General features: G+C 40.1%; 4 protein-coding genes across 4 annotated transcripts; all 4 read left to right on the plus strand.

Moving 5' to 3' along the window:
• The first annotated feature begins 175 nt into the window (after positions 1-175).
• Positions 176-2,411, plus strand: K452DRAFT_274463 (uncharacterized protein). Its single transcript, XM_033539192.1, has 3 exons — positions 176-444; positions 500-1,894; positions 2,035-2,411. Exons 1-3 carry the CDS (start codon positions 262-264, stop codon positions 2,299-2,301), a joined length of 1,845 nt encoding a protein of 614 aa, XP_033395630.1. The 5' UTR covers positions 176-261; the 3' UTR covers positions 2,302-2,411.
• A 301-nt stretch (positions 2,412-2,712) lies between these two features.
• On the plus strand, positions 2,713-5,794 carry K452DRAFT_320016 (uncharacterized protein). The gene is made up of 4 exons (XM_033544281.1): positions 2,713-3,379; positions 3,472-4,999; positions 5,070-5,248; positions 5,341-5,794. The coding sequence occupies exons 1-4, from the start codon at positions 2,885-2,887 to the stop codon at positions 5,476-5,478; spliced, it is 2,340 nt and encodes a 779-aa protein (XP_033395631.1). The 5' UTR covers positions 2,713-2,884; the 3' UTR covers positions 5,479-5,794.
• A 350-nt stretch (positions 5,795-6,144) lies between these two features.
• Positions 6,145-8,237, plus strand: K452DRAFT_289302 (uncharacterized protein). The gene has a single exon (XM_033540797.1). It carries the CDS (start codon positions 6,258-6,260, stop codon positions 8,037-8,039), a length of 1,782 nt encoding a protein of 593 aa, XP_033395632.1. The 5' UTR covers positions 6,145-6,257; the 3' UTR covers positions 8,040-8,237.
• Positions 8,238-8,311: 74 nt separating this feature from the next.
• On the plus strand, positions 8,312-9,812 carry K452DRAFT_274471 (uncharacterized protein; the record flags this gene model as incomplete). The annotated part of the gene is made up of 3 exons (XM_033539193.1): positions 8,312-8,367; positions 8,419-8,467; positions 8,515-9,812. The coding sequence occupies 3 exons, from the start codon at positions 8,312-8,314 to the stop codon at positions 9,745-9,747; spliced, it is 1,338 nt and encodes a 445-aa protein (XP_033395633.1). The 3' UTR covers positions 9,748-9,812.
• Between the last annotated feature and the right edge of the window lie 7,865 nt (positions 9,813-17,677).

Below are 17,677 nucleotides of genomic sequence, written 5' to 3' on the forward strand. Positions count from 1 at the left end.
GGTGTGGTTGGAGAGAAAAGAAATTCGGAACAGAAAGGAAAGGCAGGCTTGATGAGGGCCGCGCCACTTACTCGCGCCGAAGACTTAGCGCGCCGGTATGCCTACCGAACCGACTGTCGAGTGAAGTATCTCCACGACAGGTAGGTGCTGAGCTCGCGATGGCGGAAGATTTTCCATGAGACTGACGGTCACGTGCGGTCGGGGTTAGCAACGCCCGTGTTTACCACGGCCCGCGACAGAGCTCCACCGGACAAACAAACAATGGCCGACCCCTACAGTTTGAAGAGCGCGTCAACCTACCTGAACAACCTGCTGCTCGCCCGGGGCCTCCTCCGCAATGGCAAGCCAGTTGAATTTGCTCACCCGTCCAAGGGAGAGGGCGGCAAGGAAGCAACAATGGCACAGATCATCAACGTTGTCCACGACTTGATTCTACGCCGAGATGTATGCGAACAACCTTGGACGCTCCCATACCTACTGACTGACACCCTACCCACAGCGCGATCAGGAACAGCGCGATTCCCTATCACAAACACTTCGCTCCGTCCGTGCGGATTCCCAACGTACCACCCTCGCCCTTGAGCGCCTCCAAGCGCGCAACGACGATCTCTCGCGCCAGCTTTCCCTCGCCCAGTCCTCGGAACGCGCCGCTAAAAATGCCCTTTCTGCTGCCGAACGCTCTGCGCGCTCACTCCGGGAAGAGATGCTCCGCCTCAAAGCTACCGTCCATCAGGTACGCACCGCCTGCGCAAACGATGTCCGCAAACGCGATATACAAATCCAACGTTTGAAGACGCATCTCACAGCGCAGCAAAGAGGTAACAAGACCGGGCTAGTGGGTGCAAGCATCACGATTGCCCCCGGTTCAAGTAATGGGCCAGCTAGTATGGGTCGAGAAGGAGACATGTCTGGTGTGGATGATCCGGAGTATAATTTGAAGCAAGAAACAACTGAGTTCCTTACGCAGCTCAGCCAGGGCCTGAGTGATGAGAATGACAATTTGATCGGCTTGGTCCGGAGCACTTTGTCAACACTAAAGGAACTACAAGGGCTACCGGAGAATGTTGAAAGAATACGCGAGGCTGGCCAGGAACAGGTAGAAGGCGAGGAGACGGAGGAAGGCATGATGCATGCATTGCCCACATCCTACGATTTGCTGGCTGCGGACATGGATCACGTGTTAGAGAATTTGAGGACGTTGCTGACGAACCCCAACTTCGTCTCAATCCATGAGGTGGAGCTTAGAGAAGAAGAGATAATAAGGCTAAGAGAGGGTTGGGAAAGAATGGAAGCAAGGTGGAGAGAAGCGGTAATGCTGATGCAAAGCTGGAAACAGCGTATGGTTGATGGCGGCGACACAGTCAATCTTGATGAGCTCAGGAAAGGTCTGGGCCTAGGCGATGGCCTTGGTACTCTGGCCGAGGAGGGTGACGAGGATGAAGAAGAAGAAGAAGAAGAAGAAGAAGAAGAGATGGGAAATGAAATGGAGGATGTCGAAGAGGCTACGGAAGAGGAACCCAGCGACCTCGACGAGCCGGCATTGCCATCACCGGAGAAACCTATACCGGAAGACAAGAAAACGGACATCTTTGACATCAAGTTACGCCCCTGTCCTCCAGCCTTGAAGGAGTCCGACCCGAACTCCAGGTCACCGCGCAAAACCGAGTTCACGCATTCCATTGCGGACTCTTCAGTCAATACAACCACCACAAATACGCCCTCGCAGCTTCGTGACGAGAACGAGTCTGAGGTCGACCTTCTCGCTCCACCATCTAAGGCCAAGGCCGCCTCCACCTCTAAACGATCTTCCGCCATCAATCCATCATCTGAGCGTATAAGGAGATCGACTCGGTCCACCCGGTCTACTGCCCATGAGTCCGGCATCCCACGAAGCGTACGTTTCCTTTAACCTCATTGTCGAAACGATATCAAAACAGCAAAGCTCATCCGCATCTAATCGTCCACCTCAACCTACACCTTCAGCTCGACGATATACACCTAGATTGAACAAGCTGCTAACGTTTCTGTTGCCAGTCTCGCAAACGCCGCTCAAGCCCATTACCCCACGAAGACGAACGCAGCCCGAAATTGACCGTGCAGGAGAAACTAGGCGCCGCGGCTGCGGAAGCTGATGCGGCGGCTTTGGCGGCAAAGTTGGGCAGTGCAAAGAAGGAAGAGACAGCAGAGGAAACTCAGAAGGGGAGAATGCCTAGGAAGAGTGGCGTTAGAGGTAAAGCAAAACGGAGAAAGAGCACGTTGAGTCCCGAGGAGTTGGAGGAATTAATGGGGCTCGCAGAGTGATGTGGATGAAGTTGGTCGATTCGTCTGGTACCTCTATCAAGAGGGTGTTGGTACTATTTGAATACCTAATGAATGAGCATGCCCGTGTCACGGAGCGTGGAGCATGGCCTGAGTCGTTGCTGTGGGTATCGATTGTTGATTGACAGCGCGATTAAAGCGGCCTAACCGAAGAGTCCGTTTGAATTGCACCTAGCCCCCGTTGCGGAGCCATGAGAGTCGGTCAGGCCAGTACCTACGAAGTACTTTGCGTACAAGCGTACACGCATCAGTGAGGGCCTAGGGGATGCTTCGGAGCGCGCGGGGGAAGCCGAGCTGGTGGAACAGGGGGCCGCACGTGGGATCGACCGGGCGCCGAGCGCCCCGACGCAGACGGTTGTCTCTCAGCGTATTCTCACAGACGACGTTCGCCCAACACCTTTCGCTGCACGTCTTCACCTTCTCGGCCAGTCGCGAGCATTCGACGGCCATCTGATAGCAGGGCCGCCACGCACGCACGCGCACTGAAACCTCCATGTTGCGTTAGCGTGGGGAAAAAGAGCCGGGAATCTAGACCATCCAAACTAGCCCCTCGCTTCGCCACAGCATGGCCGACAACGCGTACGGCATCGAGACGCCACCCAAGGTGACGAGAGTCCGCCCGCAATTGAGCTGTATCCCCTGCCGCCAGGGCAAACTCAAGTGTAATCGAGCCCACCCGGCATGCGATCAATGTGTGAAGAGATCACGCGAATCAGCGTGCAACTATGTGCCTCCGCCACCAAAAGATCGAGGCCGCAAGGCAAAAGACATGCGAGGCCGAATCCGCCATCTGGAAGGTCTTGTGGTCGACTTGATGAACGGCAAAGATCCGCGTGCGCTGAACCTCCCCGGCTTCAGTGACCCATCGTCCGCTGCACGACGGCTGCCCACCCCGGAACACGCATCGCCTGACTACCACACCAGCCACGATGGGCCAAAGACTCATTCCAACTCTGGAGACGATGAGCCGCTTACTGCCAGCGCCTTCGGAGCATTAAGGATTAGCGATGCGCAAACCACATACACGGGAGGCTCACATTGGACAGCGATATTGCACGACGTATGCTATCTCCCTTTTGTCATTAGCAGAAGCTACTCGATGTTGCCGAGACTACTTTCTTGATGTTGCAAGCTGGCTAATGCTTTTGGTAGATTAAAGAAGTGAAAAATCTCCTGGAGAACGAGGATGACGATGAAGAGGAACCGGAGAAGCCTGAGCCCGAGTTCGACGAGGAGAAACCATTTCGCTTTAGCCTTGTTGTGGGATCACCGCCGCCTGTCAGTAAAAAGGACCTCCTTAGGAGCTTGCCACCGAAAGCAGAAGTCGACCGCCTCGTGACTCTCTGGTACAACTCTCAAGACCCGACTCTTACCATCCATCACATCCCCACTTTTCAAACCGAGTATAGGAGGTTCTGGAGCGATCCATCCAGCACCCCCATCATGTGGATCTCACTCATTTATGGCATATTATCCGTGGCGAGCATATACGAATTACGCACCGTACCGGAAAGTCCTACTCCCGAATATTCACAAAAAGCCATGAGGGCATCAGAAAAATACCGCACTCATGCGGCTTCCGCGGCCGTTATTGGTGAATATGCAAAGCCTAAGCCATACACTCTCGAGGCACTGATGGAGATCGCCGCAGCCGAGTATCTTGGTGGCAACGGTACGGCAACGGAAGTATGGCTTGCGTTTGGGGTTCTTATTCGACTTGCTTTGAGAATGGGCTATCACAGGGACCCAAGTCACTATGGAAACATTAGTCCGTTCCATGGCGAGATGCGCCGGCGGGTTTGGCATTTGATCTACCCTCTGGACGTTCTGTTTTCATTCGCTCTCGGTCTCCCTGGTACCGTCCGCAGATTTCAAAGCGACACCCTACCACCGCGGAATTTACATGATCATGATCTTTCGCCCGATATGGAGGAGCTGCCTCCTGAAAGACCAGTGACTGAAATAACGCCCGTAAGCTACAGTATTTCCAAGAGCCGGTTGATCGCTGTCTTTGCAGCTGCGGCCGATGCGTCCCACGCCGTTACGCCATCCTCATACCCAGAGATTATGGAGCTAGACCACCGGCTCAAGGAAGCACATGCTCTGATACCGCCCGCACTGCGCATGCACTCTTTGAACCAATCAATTGCGGACCCACCAGAGCTGATTATGAATCGCTTTAATCTTGAAATGCTCTACCAGAAAGCACGCTGCGTTCTCCATCGAACATATCTGGTCAAAGCACACGACGATCCCACCTACGAACATTCAAGACAAGCCTGTCTAGAGGCAGCCCTGAGACTGCTTGAGCTCCAGTCGACTATATACTATGCGTGTCAACCAGGGGGACAGCTCAAACAGGTCAAGTGGTATTTCTCTTCCCTTACAAGCCATGATTTCCTCCTGGCAGCAATGCTTGCTTGCCTGGAACTGAACTTGGAAAACCAAAAAGGCACACCTCCTGGAGCGGAAGAAATTGCGACGAGAGACTTTGCAATCAAGCTGTTCAAAGTCATGGAAAATTCCAGCCTCATTTGGGACTCATATGAAGCTAACTTGATAGATTCAGCCGAGGCAAGAAGAGCGGCCAAGGCGTTTCGTACCATATTGACCAAATTACGTGTGAAGTGCCCTGTACTCAGGGCGGTGAGCATGGTAAACCAATCTTCTACAGAACCTTGTGAGTTTACCCCCGAAATTGCCTTCATTTATACCATATCCTGGGAGGAGAAGGGATTGACTTTTTGTAGTCACTGGCGCGTCTATCCCAATGCCTAGCACGGCTACGGCATCCAGCGAGCCAGGAGCAACCTTTATGTCAAGCGAGCCGCCTCTACCAGTTGTCGATGCTCCAGCTGGTGCCTACAATGCTCCGAATTCCGATCCTCTGGGTGATATGCTTGACATGCCACCAATGAACATTAATTGGGTAAGTCAACTTCAACCGAACTCTGGGAGCTTTATCCACAACTGCAGTGATGGCTTTTCCCATTCTTGTCAATACCACTAACCAAGCAGTAGGAAACATGGGACAAGAACGTCGTCACCTTTGACGATATGATCAATGAAATCCAACAGTGGTCTATACCACCAAACCTCGATGCCAGTGCTTTCTCTGAGGGGTACAACAACGATACACATTTTGGTTATCGCGTTTAGATTCCCGATACCACTCCTAGACGGATTTCATCATTCTCGGCAGCATTGAAGATAGCCGGCTGCACTCGAGTTACGGTGACTTGTTTCAACATCGCAGCAGGTGTTGTATGAAATGCGTCTTCGGAAACCTAAGAATCAGTACCTACCTGTCTTTGACGAGAGCCGTCATTGTATCCCGAAGTCTTTGACATCTACCACGAACTGCTGATCCAGAGGATCATAGCTCGGGTGGCTGCAGTCAAACGATTGTCCAACCTATTGTATATAGCGAGTAACGATTTTCAACTGCTACTTGTCGTCAACCTTGACTTTCAGCCTTTTAGAGTCTCTTCCGAGTCGGCACGCACCCAATTCCGTAGTGCTTTGCTGTAACTACGTTCACAGTAATGATGAACAGCTTGTTGCGCGAAATGAACTTTTTAGCAAAAGGCCAAAGCGCGGTGCACTGCTTGGGGGCGCATCGACGTGTTCAATGATGCATTTTAGAGCAGGGTATAAGCCAATCAATTATCACGCTGGCTGGGTGAACAGCTACGAGCACGTGATGATTGCGGTTGTCGTCAAGGAGCTTGGACGGACAGCGCGTTGCTATGCCAACAGGGACAACAAGCTACCATAAATGGGACTTTCAAAACTCGTCGGACCCTTCCTCCTTCCTCACTATCATCTCTCTCCAAATCTTCCCCATTTTCCACCAACCTCAAATCCTCTTCGTTCACGCGTCATTCTACAACAATACAACATATCAAACACTTATTGCATTACGGTTATAATACGCCATGGCCTGTCCTGTGGTTATGAGCCCTCCAACCACTCCACTCGGCATCAAGAGACAGACACGCCTTCGCAGCCAGCAGCAATCGCCACAGACTCCCATCCGCAAGCTGGTCTTGTCGGAGGAGAAGGAGCACTCCATCCACATCGCATCTCCGCTCGGCTCTGCATCGAAGCGTCAGCCCTCTCAGTCACAGAAGTCCAACATCGCTCGTAGCTCGCCGAAGGCAATTGATCTTGGTGTCTCCGAGTTTTCTCTGACTGGGTCGGGTAACCCGACGCCTGTTACCACTGAACGCAAGACCAAGAAGTCATCTAAAGTCTCCGCTACCAAGCCTAGACCAACCAAGACAACGCTCCGTGTCCCTCGCAATCCTACCGACCGCTTCATTCCCCAACGCCTGACTTCGGAAGCCATTGACAACGTCAACGTATCAAGAATTTCATCCCGTAGCGAGTCGGCTCGGCCTTCCTCTAGGGAAAGCAGCAACAACGACGGCTCTACTGTGCTTGCATCTGCCGCCAACGATCTCAACATCTTCGGTGGCTCGGCGGAGGACGATTTGGCACAGTCCTTTGGCCGCGTGAGATTGGAGGACGACGGCGCCGAAGACGAAGAGTCTACTAAGAAGCCTTCTCCCAGAACCGTGGCTTACCAGGACTCCTTGGCTCAGGCTTGCGACATGCACATCGGTTCGCGCATTCTCGAATTCAAGCCTGCGGCACCGCAGTCCACCAAGCCGGTGGATTTGCGGGCCCAGTACAACCGCCCTCTTAAGTCTATCAGCGGTCAGCTTCGCCGTCGCATTGCCTCTGCTCCCGAGAGAGTTCTTGATGCGCCCAGCATCATTGACGACTACTATCTAAACCTTCTCGACTGGTCTGCCGGTAACCAGGTTGCTGTTGCTTTGGAGCGTTCCGTCTACATCTGGTCTGCCGACACTGGCTCAGTCAACTCCCTCTTCGAGACTTCTGATGACACGTACATCACCAGTGTCAAGTGGAGTGGTGATGGTGCTTACGTCGCCGCTGGACTCGACAACGGCGAGGTCCAGATCTGGGACGTCGAGGATGGGACCAAGCTTCGCAGCATGCACGGCCACCCCCAGCGTGTGGGTGTCATGGGCTGGAACAAGCATCTTCTCTCGACGGGTGACCGGTCTGGCCTCATCATCAACCACGACGTTCGCGTTGCTGATCACAACGTCGCCGAACTGACCGGCCACAGCCACGAGGTCTGTGGCTTGGAGTGGCGTTCGGACGGTCAGATGCTGGCTTCTGGTGGCAACGACAACCTGGTCAACATCTGGGATGCTCGCAACCTCATGGAGGCGAAGCACACCAAGACTAACCACCACGCTGCAGTCAAGGCTCTTGCCTGGTGTCCATGGCAGCTTAACCTGCTGGCGACGGGCGGTGGTTCCAACGACAAGCACATTCACTTCTGGAATTCGACGACGGGTGCACGCCTCAACTCGATCGATACCGGTAGCCAGGTCACCAGCCTCAAGTGGTCGCCGCATCACAAGGAAATAGTCTCGACGGGTGGTTTCCCCAACAACGCTCTGTCAGTGTGGGTCTATCCCACGCTGGCCAAGATGATTGAGATTCCAGCCCACGAGCAGCGCATCTTGTTCTCGTGCCTCAGCCCCGACGGACAGACGCTCGCAACGGCCTCGGCAGACGAGAACCTCAAGTTCTGGAAGCTGTTTGAGAAGAAGGCGGGCCAAACGGCCGTGTCGGCGAAGCCGCGCGCACTGACTGGGCCGACGACGCAGATTCGCTGATAGGGCCTTGGAAGTTGAAGGACGTATGGCGTTTTAAGGAAGGAAGGAAGGGGATTGGCTGGCGTTTTGGTGTATTCGTCCCTACCTAGGTACTCTACTGTTTACGTGTAGTTACGTAGTACTACGTAGTGATAAATCCGACGCACGGCCTTGATGGCTCGTGATAAGATTAGATCTTGACCTGGACTACCACTGGTGCCACTAGTACGTACTCGCACTCTCCTACGCGCGCGCGCATCACGCTCGCCCATCACAACCTACCACGCTCCAAGATGCTTTCAGGTGAGCAGCTGCTAGAAGGCGCCGCTAGAGACGGCTCGCTGGCCCCGTGAGTTGGCCTGCTTCCCTGCTCTCAGAGCCGCCAAACTGACATACACAGCTCTGAGTGGCCGCGCGCGCTCGAGTTCTTGCTGCCTCGCCTCGATCACGTATGTCCTCGCTCACTGTCCGAGTAACCAAGTCTCACCTACCCCAGATTGTCCACCACGACTTCCCCGCCACCACCCTTCCGCCGCCACCTGCGCCGTCCAGCCAGGATTCACTGTCGGCCGACAAAGAGAACGCTCCGCCCTCCCCACCCCAAGCCGATGGCGAGCCCTCACTCCCCCCCGAGTTGCGCAAGTTGCACGCCGCCGTCTCCACGACCCTCTCGAACAACTTTGCCAATGAGCCTCCGCACACCATCCAGCGCTTGTCCGAGCTCGTCCTCCGCCCAAAACAGCACTATCGTTTCCTTCCTTCCTACCTCCGCGCCCTTGATCGCGTCGTCTCGGTCTCCAGTACTACGGCCGTCTTCCCGCTGCCTCAGGCCGCCGTCCCAGCCAGCAGTAGCGTACTGAACGGTATGAGCTCGGGTGTCGCTACCAATCCAGCGGCCGTGTTGGGCAGCGATGAGAGTTTGGGCGGCGCGTTATTGACACCAATTCCGTGGCTGAGAGCAGATAGAGAAAGAACCGACGGTGCAGCTGGCAGTGCGCGCAACCAAAGCGAACTCGTGAGAGAAAGCACCGAGATGGTAGACGGGCCAAATGGGGCGGGCAGAATCGAAACAGTGTCAGTTATCAACGGCATGCTAGGCTCAACGCCTACGGCATCAACAATGGCTGGCACACCACCAACAACTGCTGCGTCTTCAAACGTACCCTCCACCACTTCAGATGCTCTCCGCGAACAAGGCGCCGTCACACAGGGCGAATTGTTACGCCAGGAGCAGGAGGCTGGCGTCGTGCCCGTTGGTCAAACAACGCCGCGGCGTGGGCTATTGTCAACGGCTGCGGTAACAGGTGGCACGACTGAACCAGCCGAAGAATCAAATACTCAGGATGAGCCGCCAGAGGAGCACCCACATGCACGAGGTCCGGAGGAGATTGGTGCTGAGGATATGGGTCCCCAAGATCGTAGGTTGGGTGGAGGAATAGATCTTGAGGCGGCAGTTGGGCGGCCGGCGGTCAAGTCTGAGGAAGAGAGGACGGAGACGAAGGAAGGGGACGCACTGCCTGAAGGGAAGGAAGAAGAGATGGAGGATGTGGGAGCAGATATGGAACCTGCCCCTTCTTCGACCGACTCAGAGGTCCGAGAGGCAAAGCGTGTGAAAACTAAAGACTTTGCGAATGAGAAGGACACAAAGAAGGAAGCGGATGCCAAATTAGATAAAGGCTCAGGTGGTGATAAAGCGATGACTGATGCGTCAGATACTCCAGCACAATAAATCAAATGTTTATCTGAAAGTATCGATCGAACATAATATAAATACTTAGCTCCCTCTTTATAATTATCCATAAATCATGCGCGGAGTATTATTAAGGTAGAAAATAGTAAATATTAGTAACTATAATAAACAGAAATTAGTGACCCTTATAATGCTTTAATATATTATCTTAATTCTAAAGTCTAGGTTAAAATACTTTAGATATATAGGTAAAGTAAACTATTAGAATTTATAATATTAATAGAGTTTTTTTTTAAAAAAAAAAAAAAAATAGCTATTTTTTAAGAAATATTTTATATTTCTAGGGCTATTTACCGAGATTATATATTTCTTCGAATATTTTTTGAGATACACATAATATTTCTAAGATACACATACTTAAAAAGTCTCTCTAAGATACACATAATTTTATATATTTCGCTTGTAAATAAATATATTACAGTATATTACAAAAAATGTGTATCTCAGAAAAACAAATCGAAAAACATGTGCATCTTAGAAATTATAACGAAAAAAAATGTGTATCTTAGTAATTTTTTTTTAAAAAATTTACATTCCTAAAACAAAAGAGACTTTTTTTTAAAAAAATAAAAATAAAATAAATATAATCTTAAAAAAAACTGAATATACTCTTAAAAAAATTGAATATATTTCTTTTTAAAAAGAATTCTTTAGAAAAAATCGAAATATTTTATTTTCTAATTATTCTAGTTTTTTTAGGAGTATATTCGTTTTTTTTTTAAGAATATATATATTTTTTTAAGAATGTATTCGATTCGGCTATTTACTAAGATACACATTTTTTATCGTATAATTTCTGAGATATATATAATATTTCTAAGATACACATATCGAAAAGGTCTCTCTAAGATATACACTTTTTATATATTTCGCTTGTAAATAAATATATTATAGTGTATTATAAAAATATGTGTATCTTAGAAAAAACCGAAAAATATATGTACCTCAGAAATTTAGCGAAAAAAGCGTGTATCTCAGGAATATATTTAAGAAAATATATGTATCTTAGAAATATATTCCAGATATATGTGTATCTTAGAAATTAGCTCGAAAAAAATTGTGTATCTTAGTAATATTTTCTTTTTAAAAAAATATTGCTATAAATAATAAATATACTCGTAAAAAATCGAATATATTCTAAATAAAAATTAAATATATTCTTAAAAACAATACTCTTAAAAAAGCGAAAACAAATTCTTAAAAAAAAAATCGAAATATACTCTTACTAAATTCTAAAAAAAAAAATTAAAATATGTTTATAAAAAATAACTAAACAGAACATAATATATATATATATATATATATATTTAGGATATATTCGTTTTTTAAGAATATTTTTTAGAAATATTCTCGATTTTCTATAAATACTTATTAGTTTTTTTAAATTATTTTTAGGAGTTTATTCGTTATTTAAAAAAAATTTATAGGAATATATTTGATTTTTTTTTTTAAGAATTTTTTTTTTCTAAAAAATATTTCTGGGATACACATATCGAAAAAGTCTCTCTGAGATACACACTTTTTTATAATTTTCGCTTATAGATAAATATATTACAGTATATTACAAAAAACATGTGTATCTCAGAGAAAAAGTTAAAAAATATGTGTATCTCAGAAATTTAGTGAAAAAAAGTGTGTATCTCAGAAATATATCTGAAAAAATATATATATCTCAGAAAATATATTTGAGAAATATGTGTATCTCAGAAATTAAATCGAAAAAATTGTGTATCTCAGTAATATTTTTTTTAAAAAAAATTATATTACTATGAATAATAAATATATTCTTAAAAAAAATTAAATATACTCTTAAAAAAAATCGAATATATTCTTAAAAAAGAACAAAATATACTCTTAAAAAAAAACTAAATATATTCGTAAAAAAAAATCGAATATACTCTTTAAAAAAAACTTAATATATTCTTTAAAAAAAAATCGAACATACTCTTAAAAAAAATAAAATATATCTATAAAAAAATATTTTTAAAAAAGCGAATGTACTATTAAAAACTAAATATACTTTAAAAAATAAATATATTATGAATAGAAATATATATATATATATATATTTATTATAACTACGCTATTATTATCTAATTTAATTAAGTTTAGATTCTTAAAACTTAAAATTTATAAAAAATATTTAGTTTAATTAGGATCTATATTCTAGAACTTAAAAATGCGCGATTAATTTTATAGTTTAACTTTAATTAAAATTCTAAAACTTAGAACTAGACGCCTAATATTTAGTTTAATTAGTTAGACGCCTAATATTAGGATATAAATACTAGGACCTTTCTTTATTTTTCTTATTTAAAAAATCGACTATAGGGCTATTTTCAACTGGAACCGAGTTTTTAACTATAGATGAAGCAAGAAAACAGGCCTTATTCTACATCAACCAGCGAGGAGAATCATGGAAAACAAAACGCAGCGATTCAAAAATATCGCACTATATTTGCCGTAATCTAGCAGCAAATGGATGTCCATTCGAGATATATATCTCAAAAAAGAAAGGTATGTTTTTTTTTAAGAAAATATATACTCTTATTTTTTTTATAAGAAAATATACTCCCATTTTGATTTTTTTTAAGAGAATATACTAAAATTTATTAGATCTTTTTGTTGTCAAACGGCTTGTAAATCATACATGCCCTCAATCTACCCACGAAAATTGGAGATATTCGAATTCAACTAAGTTTCTTGCTTCCCATAGCCAGGAATTTATTATAGATAACCCAGCAATTCGCCCAGTACAAATTCGATCAAATGAGCGAATTTTACATAGAAAAAAGATTCCATATCAGGCAGCTTGGAGAGCTAAAGATTCGATTTCTTCGGGTATTTGGGGCGACCAAAAAGAAATTATTCAAAAAATTCAGGTACTACTTATTATTAAAAGTTTATTTTTATTTAAATATACTAACTATTTTTTAGCCTTTTTTGAAAAAACTCGAAGAACTACAAGGAAAAGGAGGAGGCCTTACTGAATTTAAAAGAAATTCAGAAACAAAAGAATTCCAGTAAGTATTTAATATTTACTCAAAAATATATCTCCTTTAAAAAAGCAAAATAGGAGTATATTCTCTTAAAAAAAAGCAAAATAGGAATATATTCTCTTAAAAAAAAGAAATAGGAGTATATTTTCTTAAAAAAGCGAAAATACTAATATATCTAATAAATAGGCATGCATTTGTTTCCCCAGACGCATTTTCAGAGGCAGCTATCTTGAATTTACGCGAGTATATTTCAATTGATGCTGCCCATATGAGAAATCAACCAGAAAACGCGTTTTGCCATTTATTAATGGCAACAACATTGGATTCTAATAATAATATTATTCCAATTTGTTTTGGAATCGCTATAGGTGCTGAAAACAAAGAAAATTGGGTTCAATTCCTTCAATTCCTAGAAAAGTCTCTTAGTTCTGCTAAAAAGCGAATTTTCTCCTACAGAAATCAACCAGTTATACTAAATTCTGGTAGAATTGCTATTATTTCAGATCGAGGAAAAGGACTAGTTCCTGCAGTAGCCGAAATTTGCCCAAATGCGCATCATTATTTTTGCCAGCAGCATATTGCTGAAAATATTACTACTAGTTTTAGTAGTAAAATTGCTATCCTTTTTCGCAATGTATGTTTTTTCTTTTTTTAAAGAAATATACTCAAAAATTCGAGTTTTTTAAGAGTATATATTTTTTTTAAGAAAAATATACTCAAAATCCGAGTTTTTTTAAGAGTATATATATTTTTTTAAGAAAACATACTCAAAAACTCGACTTTTTTTTAAGAGATATACTAATTAAAAAAAGCTTTGCTATAAAACTATCCAACGAGAATTTAATGGAATTCTTTCGCAAATTGCGCAAATCGACCTCTCAGCTGCAGACTATATTCGCGAAATTCCTGCAGATACTTGGTCAAGAATTCAGGCACCAAAGGAGTATCCTAGATTTGGCCAATTTACGTCAAATATCTCAGAATCGGCCAATTCTCTATTCTCTACAGAGAGATCTCTACCTATTCTCCATGCAATAAATCGAATTTGGTTATATTGTATGGAGAAATGGCAAGATCGAATCCATACAGTATTTTCTACAAATTCGAGATTTACTGATTATGCCTGGCAAAAATTCAGTATTGAATTACATGCAGTAAGCCTTGTCTTTTTTTTTTTTTAATTATTTTAATATTTTTTTTAAAGAAAATATACTAATTTATTTAATAGTCTCGACACTGGATTGTCTCTATTTCTAATAGAGAACAGCAATTTGGGCTTGTTTCTCAAGAAAATTCGCAATTTCTTGTAAATATTCTTGAAAAAGAATGTTCCTGTAAAGATTTTACAGAATATAGGCTCCCCTGTCGACATGCTTGCGCTCTAGCTACTACTTTAGGACTAGATCCTGAAGACTTAATCGATTTTGGCTGGAAAATCGATTCCTATAGGGCAATTTATTGCCCTGAAAGATTTCTTTCTCCAGTACTATTTGATTGGCTAGAATCTGACGATACACAGCTAAATAAAAATAGTACTGGAAAGAGAAAGCCAGGGCGACCTCCTACTAAACGCCTACGAAAAGAAACAGTAGATAGTCGCTATAATCGCCTAGCTAAAAGGCAACGCCAGGAAACATTCAATCAGCATGGAATTGATCTTGGAAGATCGAATTTTAGGAGAGCAAGGAGACAAAATTCAAGTTCTTCTAAAATAGCTGAAGAAAATTCAAATTTTTCTGAAAATTCAGAAGAATTTTAAAGTTTCTCTGAAAATTCGGCTGCAGATAATCAGCCTAATTCACCACAAAATTCGGCTGCAGAGAACCAGCCTAACTCCCAAGTTATAACGCTTTCCTAGCTTATATTTGGGTCACAGTCGCAGGAAGAAGAAGACGAGATTGATTTTGTATAGTTCTACTTTTAGGCGTTTAGGTGTTCTATCTAGTAATTTTTTCTTAAAAATATATTTCGTTTTTTTAAAAATTATCATTAGTTTTTTTTAAGAGTATATTTAAGAATTTCTTAGAATTTCTTAAGAGTATATTTCAATTTTTTAAGAATATATTTATTTTTTTTAAGAGTATATTTATTTTTTTTAAGAATTTATTTTTTTAAGAATATATTCAATTTTTTAAGAGTATATTTATTATTTATAGTAGTATATTTTTTTTAATAAATATTTCTATTTTTTAGAATTTATTATGAGTATAATTCGATTTTTTAAGAGTATATTTATTTTGTTAAGAGTATATTCGATTTTTTTTAAGAATATATTTAATTTTTTTTAAGAGTATATTCGATTTTTTTACGAATATATTTAGTTTTTTTTAAGAGTATATTTAGTTTTTTTTTAAGAATATATTTGATTTTTTTAAGAATATATTTATTATTTATAGTAATATAATTTTTTAAAAAAAATATTACTGAGATACACAATTTTTCCGAACTAATTTCTGAGATACACATATTTCTTAAATATATTTTCTGAGATACACATATTTTTTCAGATATATTTCTGAGATACACAATTTTTGTCACTAAATTTCTGAGATACACATATTTGTTAATTTTTTTTCTAAGATACACATGTTTTTTAAATACATTTCTGAGATACACATTTTTGGTAATAAAATACTGTGTATATAGCGCAAAACTCTGAGATATACATATTTGTGTATCTCAGAATTAATATGTGTATCTCAGAAATTTTGCGAAAAAAAATGTGTATCTCAGTAAATAGCCGTAAACTATAAATACTAGATACTTTTCTTTTTTTATTTAAAGTTTTAATAATAGAGCTATTTTTAATTAGAACTAAGTTTTTAATTATAGAAGAGGTAAGAAAATAGGCCGTGATCTATATTAACTAGTAAGAAGAATTATAGGAAATAAAATATAGTAATTTAAAAATATCTTACTGTATTTACTATAATTAAGTAGTATATAGCTATCTATTTAAGATATATATTTTAAAAAAGAGAGGTATATCTTAAAAAAAAATTAAAAAATATACTCTTATTTTTACTTATTTTTTTAAAGAATATATTCCTATTTTTTTTTTCTAAAATATACTTCTATCTTACTTATTTTTGCCTTTCTTTTTTCTAAAATATACTAATATTTATTAGATCTTTTTATTATTAAACGGCTTATAAATTATATATACTCTTAATCTACCTACGAAAACTAAAGATATTTAAATTTAACTAAGTCTTTTACTTCTTATAGAGATAAATTTATTATAGATAACCTAGTAATTCTTCTAGTATAAATTTAATTAAATAAGCTAATTTATATAGAAAAGAGGTTCTATATTAAATAGCCTAGAGAGTTTAAGATTGTTTTTCTTTAAATATTTAGGACGACTAAAAAGAAGTAATTTAAAAATTTAGATATACTAAATATATTATAGCCGTTTTTTTAATGAAAAAACTCGAAGAACTACTATAAGGAAAAGAAAAAGGCATTACTAAATTTATAAGAAATTTAGAAATAAAAGAATTCTAGTAAGTTTTTTTTAAGAAAATAATTATTTAGAAATTTTTTTTAAAAAAAGAGCGAAAGTATAAGTATATTCTCTTTTTTTTTTAAAAAAAAAAAAAGAAATAGAAGTATATTTTCTTAAAAAAAAATACTAATATATCTATCTAATAAATAAATATATATTTCTTTCTTAAGATATAGTTTTAGAGGTAGCTATATTAAATTTACGTAAGTATATTTTAATTAATACTATCTATATAAGAGATTAACTAAAAAAAATACGTTTTACTATTTACTAATAGTAATAATACTAGATTCTAATAATAATAATATTCTAACTTATTTTAGAATTGCTATAGGTACTAAAAATAAAAAAAAATTAACTTTAATACCTTTAATTTCTAGAAAAGTCTCTTAGTTCTATTAAAAAGTAAATTTTCTCCTATAGAAATTAACTAGTTATACTAAATTCTAGTAGAATTAATATTGTTTTAAATTAAGAAAAAGGACTAGTTCCTATAGTAGCTTAAATTTATCTAAATACCTAGTAATATTTTTACTAGTAGTATAATACTAAAAAAAATATTACTATTAGTTTTAGTAGTAAAATTACTAGCCTTCTTCGTAATATAAGTATTTTTTTTTAAAAAAAATATATTCTTAAAAAAATTTACATTTTCTATATATATTTTTCTCTAAAAATTAAAGTTTTTTTTAAAGAGATATACTAATAAAAAAAAGCTTTACTATAAAACTATTTAATAAGAATTTAATAAAATTCTTTTAAATATTAAATAAATAAATTTTTTTAGCTATAGACTATATTCGCGAAATTTCTATAAATACTTAGATAAAAATTTACGTACTAAAGAAGTATTCTAGATTTAGCTAATATATATTAAATATCTTAGAATCGGTTAATTCCCTATTCTCTATAGAGAGATCTCTACCTATTCTCTATATAATAAATTAAATTTAGTTATATTATATAGAAAAATAGTAAGATTAAATCTATATAGTATTTTCTATAAATTTAAGATTTACTAATTATACCTAGTAAAAATTTAGTATTAAATTAAATATAGTAAGTCTTTTATTTTTCTTAAAGAATATACTTTTATTTTTACCTTTTTTTAAAAAAGAAAATATACTAACTTACTTAAATAGTTTTAATACTAGATAGTTTCTATCTCAAGTAGAGAATAGTAAATTAGGCTTATTTCTTAATAATATTTATAAGAATTTATAAATATTATTAAAAAAAATATATTTTTATAAAGATTTTATAGAATATAAGCTCTTCTATTAATATATATACGCTCTAGCTACTACTTTAGAATTAGGTTCTAAAGATCTAATTAATTTTAGCTAGAAAATTAGTTCTTATAGGATAATTTATTACCCTAGAGATTTTTTTCTCTAGTACT

Source organism: Aplosporella prunicola (genome assembly GCF_010093885.1).
Source record: "Aplosporella prunicola CBS 121167 unplaced genomic scaffold K452scaffold_18, whole genome shotgun sequence".
NCBI classification, from domain to species: domain Eukaryota; kingdom Fungi; phylum Ascomycota; class Dothideomycetes; order Botryosphaeriales; family Aplosporellaceae; genus Aplosporella; species Aplosporella prunicola.

Bases quoted from the DNA above. Each gene is read 5' to 3' on its own strand.
- K452DRAFT_274463 (XM_033539192.1), top strand. From the start codon at position 262: ATGGCCGACCCCTACAGTTTGAAGAGCGCGTCAACCTACCTGAACAAC. The intron at 445-499 runs GTATGCGAACAA...CCCTACCCACAG, and splicing joins ACTTGATTCTACGCCGAGAT to CGCGATCAGGAACAGCGCGA. The intron at 1,895-2,034 runs GTACGTTTCCTT...TTCTGTTGCCAG, and splicing joins AGTCCGGCATCCCACGAAGC to TCTCGCAAACGCCGCTCAAG.
- K452DRAFT_320016 (XM_033544281.1), top strand. From the start codon at position 2,885: ATGGCCGACAACGCGTACGGCATCGAGACGCCACCCAAGGTGACGAGA. The intron at 5,000-5,069 runs GTGAGTTTACCC...GACTTTTTGTAG, and splicing joins CCAATCTTCTACAGAACCTT to TCACTGGCGCGTCTATCCCA. The intron at 5,249-5,340 runs GTAAGTCAACTT...ACCAAGCAGTAG, and splicing joins CACCAATGAACATTAATTGG to GAAACATGGGACAAGAACGT.
- K452DRAFT_289302 (XM_033540797.1), top strand. From the start codon at position 6,258: ATGGCCTGTCCTGTGGTTATGAGCCCTCCAACCACTCCACTCGGCATC.